Raw genomic sequence first — 7,152 nt, 5'->3', positions numbered from 1 at the left:
GGGAATTGAACTCAGGACCTTTGGAAGAGCAGGCAATGCTCTTAACCTCTGAGCCATCTCTCCAGCCCTTGCGAAGACTTTAGTTAGCCTTGTAGATAGAGTCAGGCTGCTGCTTTTAGGAAGCATTTAGAATAAGGTGAGAAGCCTGTTTATTGATTCTTTCCCTCTCTTACAGTCTGGAGAGAAAAAGAAGGACGACGAGACAGTTGATAGCCTAGGTATGTTTTTTTTTTCTTTTTCCTGTCTAACCTTTTGTCCTAAAAAGCAGATCTGCATGCTTAGATGCCATATGGGCCATTGCAGGGCCCATCAGTAGACTCCATGGCTCATGATTTATCTCAGCTTCGGGCTGTCCACCCAGCTCCACCGCTTGGTTGCTGTGGGATTTGGCTTGCTTCCCTTAACCCATACTTGATTTCTGCAACCTAAGGTGTCAGTTTTAATTGAAACTTGTGATTTGTAAATATTGATAACCTACGACTGCACACCAGCCATCATCTCGAGTAAATGGGTTGTGTGAGGGGTTGCAGGGATAATTTTGGTTGATGATAACAGAAATATATGTGTGTGTCTGAGGATGAATAATTCTTTCTCTCCTAGGACCCCTAGAAAAAGGACAGGTGAAAAATGAGGCTCTCCGAGAGCTGAGAGTGGAGCTCAGCAGGAAGCACCAGGCCCGGGGACTCGATGGGTTCGGCCTTTACCTGTGAGTGTCACCAGGGGTTGGCGCTTTCAGTAGCGTGTTTGCCCCTTGAGGAGAGGAGAAGGGAGGAGACATTCTTAGGCTTTAACCTCTCTGGTGGCTCTGACTTTCTTTCCCAGGTATGGGGTGGTGCTTCGGAAACTGGACTTGGTGAAAGAGGCCATTGATGTGTTTGTGGAGGCTACTCATGTTTTGCCTTTGCACTGGGGAGCCTGGTTGGAGCTGTGTAACCTGATCACAGACAAAGAGATGGTAAGTTTCATGGGAAAACCTGTGGTAGTGTTGTGGGGAGAACATGCTCTCACTGTGAACTTGGTTCAGAGCTGGCTCTTTGCAGTTCCCCAGCCCCTCCACTGTTCTGTTTGTGGGAACTTGCTAGGTAGCTTGGGTTTATTTAACCTGTGGCTCTTCTGCCTCCACGTACCTACCTCCCTGGCACAGGTGTATACTCTCATACCTGGCTTTTTGTTTGTTTGAGACAGAGGCTCTCTGTGTAACCCTGGCTATCCTGAAACTATGTGTAGACCAGGCTGCCTCTGTCTCCCGTGTACTGGGATTAAAGGTATGTGCCTTTATGACCTGCCCTGAAATCTTTTTTATTAGTTGCTGTCTGTGAATTTTGTTTAGTATTCATTTTGTCCTTTAGTAGTTGATAGAACAACACACTTCCTTCCTTTTGTTGCTCCTAAATTGCTAAAGGTAGACCAGGTATGGTGGTGAGTGCCTTTAATCCCAGCACCTGGGAGGCGGGTCTTTGTGAGTGCAAGGCTATCCTTTTTTCTGTGTATTGAATTCCAGGCCAGCCAGGGCTAAGACCTTGTTTTAAAAACTACAAAAACTAAAGGTGGGTTCATTCTTCTATTCCCACAACAATGGTTTGTACTGCTCAGTCAGTGTCTGAAAATGTATCTTTATTTGTATTCCCCCTCATGTAGGGGGAATCAAATTATACATTGAAATCAAATTATGCAAAAGCAATTTTTTCATCTTGCATATCAAAATCTCTCTTTTTCTTATGTATACAGTGTTCTATCTGCATTTATGCCTACTCTCCAGAAGAGGGCACCAGATCTCATTACAGATGGTTGTGAGCCACCATGCGGTTGCTGGGAATTGAACTCAGGACCTCAGGAAGAGCAATCAGTGCTCTTAACCTCTGAGCCATCTCTCCAGCCCCCTCTCTTCTTTTTCCTATCAGATTTTTTCTTCCTTCCAGCTTCATAATTATTACTATCACTACTCAAGATACCCTGAGTTTGGGTATGGGTGGTTATTATTGGTTCTGGACATAGTAGGCATTAATTCTAGATCCTTCCCTGAGCTGAGAAAGCTCTCCACCACTGACCTGCATCGTAAGTCCAAGACATCCAGTCTCAACACCTCCAAGTCTGTCACCTCCTTTCTCCTGTCTCTCTTTGCTGGGATGAAGCAGTGCTGTGGTCGCTTTTCTGTGGGAATCTTTCTCTTGGTTGCTTGTCACCTCTCTTGGCATCTCAGACCTGGATTACATAATTTATAATGGATACTTTCTCTCTAGCTTCTGGTTTACAACACTCTTCCATTTCCAAGTTATCCTGTACACAGTTTCTAAAATTCCTTTTTAAAAAGTGTTTAAAAAAAGATTTATTTAGTTTTATGTGTACAAGTATTTGCCTGGGTGCGTGTATGTGCACCATATGTGTGCATGATGCCCAAGGAAGTCAGAAGAAAGCATCTGAATCTCTGGAATTATAGGCACCTGTGAGCCACCCTCTAGGTGTTGGGACAGAACCCAGATCTGCTGCAAGAACACCCCCACCCCCTCAGAGTGATCCTTTTATGTAGCCCTGGCTGACCTGAGCTCTCTATGTAGACCAGGATATCCCAGAGATCCTCTTACCTTACCTCCCAAGGAAGAGACAGGGTTTCTTAGTGTAGGTCTGACTGTCCTGGAATTTGCTGAGTAGTTCAGGTTTTGTTTGTTTTTTTAAGTCTATCCTACTGGGCCGTTCTCCCCTAATTATGCTTCTAAGTCAGATTCAGTGGGGTTACCCTGTATTCATTTGTAGATGTTCATTAAGATTTTAGTGATGAATCCTTTTAGAACGTAATGATCTTTGGTGTTGCTTTGGGAGAAAGACCAGATTATACTAAGTGTGTCCCTCTCTCTGGGTGCTAGCTGAAGTTCCTGTCTTTGCCTGACACCTGGATGAAGGAATTCTTCCTGGCTCATATATACACAGAGTTGCAGCTGATAGAGGAGGCCCTGCAGAAGTATCAGCATCTCATTGATGTGGGCTTCTCCAAGAGCTCATACATTGTATCCCAGATCGCAGTTGCCTATCACAATATCAGAGGTGAGTGAACAAGGGTGCTGGAGTGCTGACAGACTTGGGCTGCAGTTAGTCGGGCTTTGAACTCTGCCTTCTTTCTTTCAGATATCGACAAAGCCCTTTCTATTTTTAATGAGCTGAGGAAACAAGATCCTTACCGGATTGAAAATATGGACACATTCTCCAATCTTCTTTATGTCAGGGTAATTTGTTCCTCTTGATTGAGCTTGATGAAGCTCCTGGATTAGATAGCATGTTTGCATTAGCTAAAGAGTGAACACCTTCTGGGTGCTTCATCAGGCTCACATGATCTTCCTCTTTCTTCCCAGAGTATGAAGTCTGAATTGAGTTATCTGGCACATAACCTCTGTGAAATTGATAAGTACCGAGTGGAAACGTGCTGTGTAATTGGTGAGAGTTGGCTACTTTTTTCTTTTAAGATCTCTGTCTGTCTGTCTGGTCTGTCTGTCTGTCTGTCTGTCTGTCTGTCTGTCTCTCTCTCTCTCTCTCTCATCTCTTTGTTGAGACAAAGTCTCTCTATATAGCACTGGAACTTGCTGTGTAGACCAGGTTGGCCTTGAACTCACAGAGATCTGTCTGCCTCTGCCTCCCAAGTGCTGGGTTTCTATAGAGACCAGAAGAGGGCTTGGTCCTTGGAACTAGAATTATAGGTAGTTGTGAGTGGCCATGTGGGTGCTGGACATTGAAATCTAGGTCCTTTGGTACAGCAGTGCTCTGAACTGATGAGCCCCATCCTAGAGGTGTTTTGAGAGAGGGTCTCTCTCACCCTATCCCAGAATGACCTAGAACCCTTTAGTCTTTACTGGCTCGTAACTCCTGGTGGTTCTTCTGCTTTTGTTTGTGCTCACGCCTTGGCCTATGAGTGCAGGTGACCATAGAGTCTAGATGTGTCAGATCATTCTGGGCCTCACGACACAGACGCCCTCTAAGGGCTGTGTGCACCCTTAGCCTAGCTGCTGAGGCGCCTCTCCAATAACTCCCTTTGGCTTCCTTTTGTTTTTCTGAGATAGTTCTCTCAGTTAGCTTCAGTCTGCTTCAGCTTAGAATGTAACCAGTGGAGGATGACCCTGAACTGCTGATTCTGCTGTCACCTCCCAGAGACCCAGCTCACGGGAATGTGCTACCCTACCCAGCTAGTATTTGGTTGTTTGTTTTTCAGACAGGATCCATATCTACAATTCACTGTGTGACTGTGGGTGACCTTAGCCTCCTGACTACTCTTAAGCATTGAGATTGCAGGTGTAGGCATATTCGCTTTGTTTTTTAAAAAGACATAGTAGAGACTTCTGTAGAGCCCTGACTATGTAGAGAACTGACTATGTAGACCAGGCTGACCTAGACCTCAGAAACATCCTCCTAGCTCTGCCTCCTAAGTACTGGGTTTAAAGGCATGAACCATTTTCCCTGGTGGCAAAGATTCTTATAGAGGGCATGAAACCTGATGCTTTAAAGCTTCTAGGTGAACATGAAATTGAGTTTGAATGTAAATAATCAGACATAGAGTAGAAACAGTGAATATAATTAATTTCTAATAAAACTATTTTAAAAACATACCAGGAAATTTTGTTGTTGTTATTATCTTACCAAAATGGAATCTTTTATACAATAACTTCAAGTTTTCATTATTTTATTTAACAATATCTCATGTTCTCTACAAGTTAATATATATTGAAATCTATGTTTGACTGGCTTATTATGTACATATAATTTATACATAAGGGAAATTTTATTTTGATTTTTGAGGTAAGGTCTCAACCTATAGCCTAGGCTGGACTGGGATTTACTGTGTGGCCCAAGGTGATCTGCAGCTTTAGGCAGACCTGCCTCATCCTCCTAAGTGGGGTCACTGCAGCCAACCAAAGGGGGCGGTTATGGAATTTTGTTTTGTTGTTGCACTTTTCCTCTTTATTATACTTGTTAGAGTGTGTTGTCATCCCATAAATAACAGTGGTCTAAATTTTTTATTTATTATTGGTTTTTTGAGACAGGGTTTCGTTGTAGTTTTAGAGCTTGTCCAGGCTGAACTTGAACTCACAGATATGCCTGCCTCTGCCTCCCGAGAGCTGGGATTAAAGGCGTATGCCACCACTGCCCAGCAAAGAAACAAAGAAAGGTGGTTCATGCATTGTTTTTTTTTTTTTTTTTTTTTTCCTTTTCTTTGAGACAGGGTTTCTCTGTGTAGCTTTGGAGCCTGTACTGGAGCTGGCTGTTGTAGACCAGGCTCTAAAATTATTTTTATTGCTACTGTTATGAATTGTAACGTAAATATTTGTTTTCCAATAGTCCTAGGCTATCCCTGTGAAAGGATCATTCAAACCCCAAAGGACCTGTGACCCACAGGTTGATAACTACTGATAAAAAAATATACACATGTCAGATATGATGATTATTTGCTTTGTAAAAGTAGTCCAAATTATATTCTTACCTATGCTTTTTATTTTTCTGTATGTCATGAAAATCTCTTCAGGTTGGAACTGGGTTCAACAGTAGAGTGCTTTCCTATGCCCCAGATTCATTGTTCAGCACTAATAAATGAGAAAGTAAATACAATTTTTTTAAAAAAGAAGGAAACCCCTTCAAGTCTCATGACAGCTTGAGTTGGTTCCTTGAAAGAGGAAAAGCTTTATTGGAACGGAGAGCCAGCCACAGGACTTGCTGTGTTAAGTTTATGGTGAAGGGAGTTTCCCAGCAACATTACAGTCTGACTCCATCAACCTAACAATTTTCCATTGTTTTTCCCATGCTCCAGGCCACTGCTTGACTTTCTAGCTTATAATTTTGCCTGATTGGAAGTTTATGTAAATGATATTACTTAATATTAATAAAATCCTATTGTCTGACTTCTTTTAGTTAGCATCTTTTTTTTTTTTTTCTGGCTGCCTAGAGCTTACTGTGTAGACCAGAGTGGCTTCAAACTCACAGAACTCTGCCTGCTTTTCCCTCCCAAATGCAGATTTAAAGCTTTTCCCACCCATTCATCCAACATGGTTTTAAGACTTACGAATGTTGTAGCATCTAAAGCAATCCCTTTTCTTCCTGGATTGGGTCCCACTGTTTGGATCTACCATATTTGCTGATTCATGCCTCATGCTAAGACAGGTTAGCTTTTAGACTCTTAAAATCTTTTACAGCATCTTAAATCAATTTGTCTTTTCACAAACAGTTGTAATAGAATGCTATGATTCTTGGTGAAGAAGCTCAGAGCTCTCTACCTTTTTAATCCTTTTGAGAAATTCCTTTGAAGTCTAGGTTGAAAATAATCTAGTTTAGAATCACTAATCTAAACAAAATTCAGGCCAGGCAAGGTGGTGTACTCTTTTAATCCTAACACTCCGGAGGCAGAGGTAGACAGAGCTCTGAGTTCAAGGCCATCCTGGACTACAGCGTGAGGTCCAGGACAACCAAGGCTACAAAGAGAAACCCTGTCTCAAAAAACAAAAATAAACAAATATCACCAAACTAAAGAATGTTAGGGAAAAATATATTTTCTCTCTCTCTCTCTTTAATAGTAATATTAATTTACCTTTAAGGGTTTATTTATGTTTATTAGTGCTTGCCCATAGTCTTTATGTATGTATGTCATGCCTGGTACAAAACGAGGCTAGAACTTAGCAAACATGTCCCCTGGCACTGGAGTTACGGGTAGTTGTGAGCTGCCGCATGGGTGCTGGGAATTGAACTCGGGTCCTCTGGAAGAGCAACCAGTGTTCTTAAGCCACTGAACCATTTCTCCTGCCCCTTTATTTTTATTTATGTGTACTTGTGTGTGTGTGTGTGTGTTTCCTGTGAATCATTTTGTTTTTTTCTTTATCAGGCAATTATTATAGCTTACGCTCCCAGCATGAGAAAGCAGCCTTATATTTTCAGAGAGCCCTCAAGTTGAACCCTAGGTATCTTGGGGCCTGGACGTTGATGGGGCATGAGTACATGGAAATGAAAAACACATCTGCTGCTATCCAGGCTTACCGGTAAGGGTCCAGTTGGGGTGGGAGGGGTGAGTGGAACAGGAGCCTCTGCTAAGCCTATGTGTGGCTAACCTTAATTCTTTTGCCATGTTTCTGTCTATTTTGTCTATTTCTTTCTTTTTTTTTTTTTTTTTTTTTTTTTTTTTTTTTT

The 7,152-nt window shown here is 42.2% G+C and overlaps 1 protein-coding gene across 1 annotated transcript in view; it reads left to right on the top strand.

Annotated features, from left to right (window-relative positions):
- The window catches only part of Cdc23 (cell division cycle 23), an 18,530-nt gene that overhangs the window by 7,071 nt on the left and 4,307 nt on the right, over positions 1–7,152 (top strand). The window contains exons 4-10 of the mRNA XM_005355908.3: positions 176–218; positions 601–706; positions 823–955; positions 2,862–3,039; positions 3,121–3,218; positions 3,345–3,426; positions 6,851–7,004. Coding sequence (XP_005355965.1) covers positions 176–218; positions 601–706; positions 823–955; positions 2,862–3,039; positions 3,121–3,218; positions 3,345–3,426; positions 6,851–7,004 — 794 coding nt within the window. The remainder of the gene's footprint in view (positions 1–175; positions 219–600; positions 707–822; positions 956–2,861; positions 3,040–3,120; positions 3,219–3,344; positions 3,427–6,850; positions 7,005–7,152) is intronic.

The sequence above is a fragment of the Microtus ochrogaster genome, chromosome 18 (assembly GCF_000317375.1).
Source record: "Microtus ochrogaster isolate Prairie Vole_2 chromosome 18, MicOch1.0, whole genome shotgun sequence".
Classification (NCBI taxonomy): Eukaryota; Metazoa; Chordata; class Mammalia; order Rodentia; family Cricetidae; genus Microtus; species Microtus ochrogaster.
The sequence above is the reverse complement of the archived record's forward strand: the minus strand, read 5'-3'. Positions and strand labels throughout refer to the sequence as shown.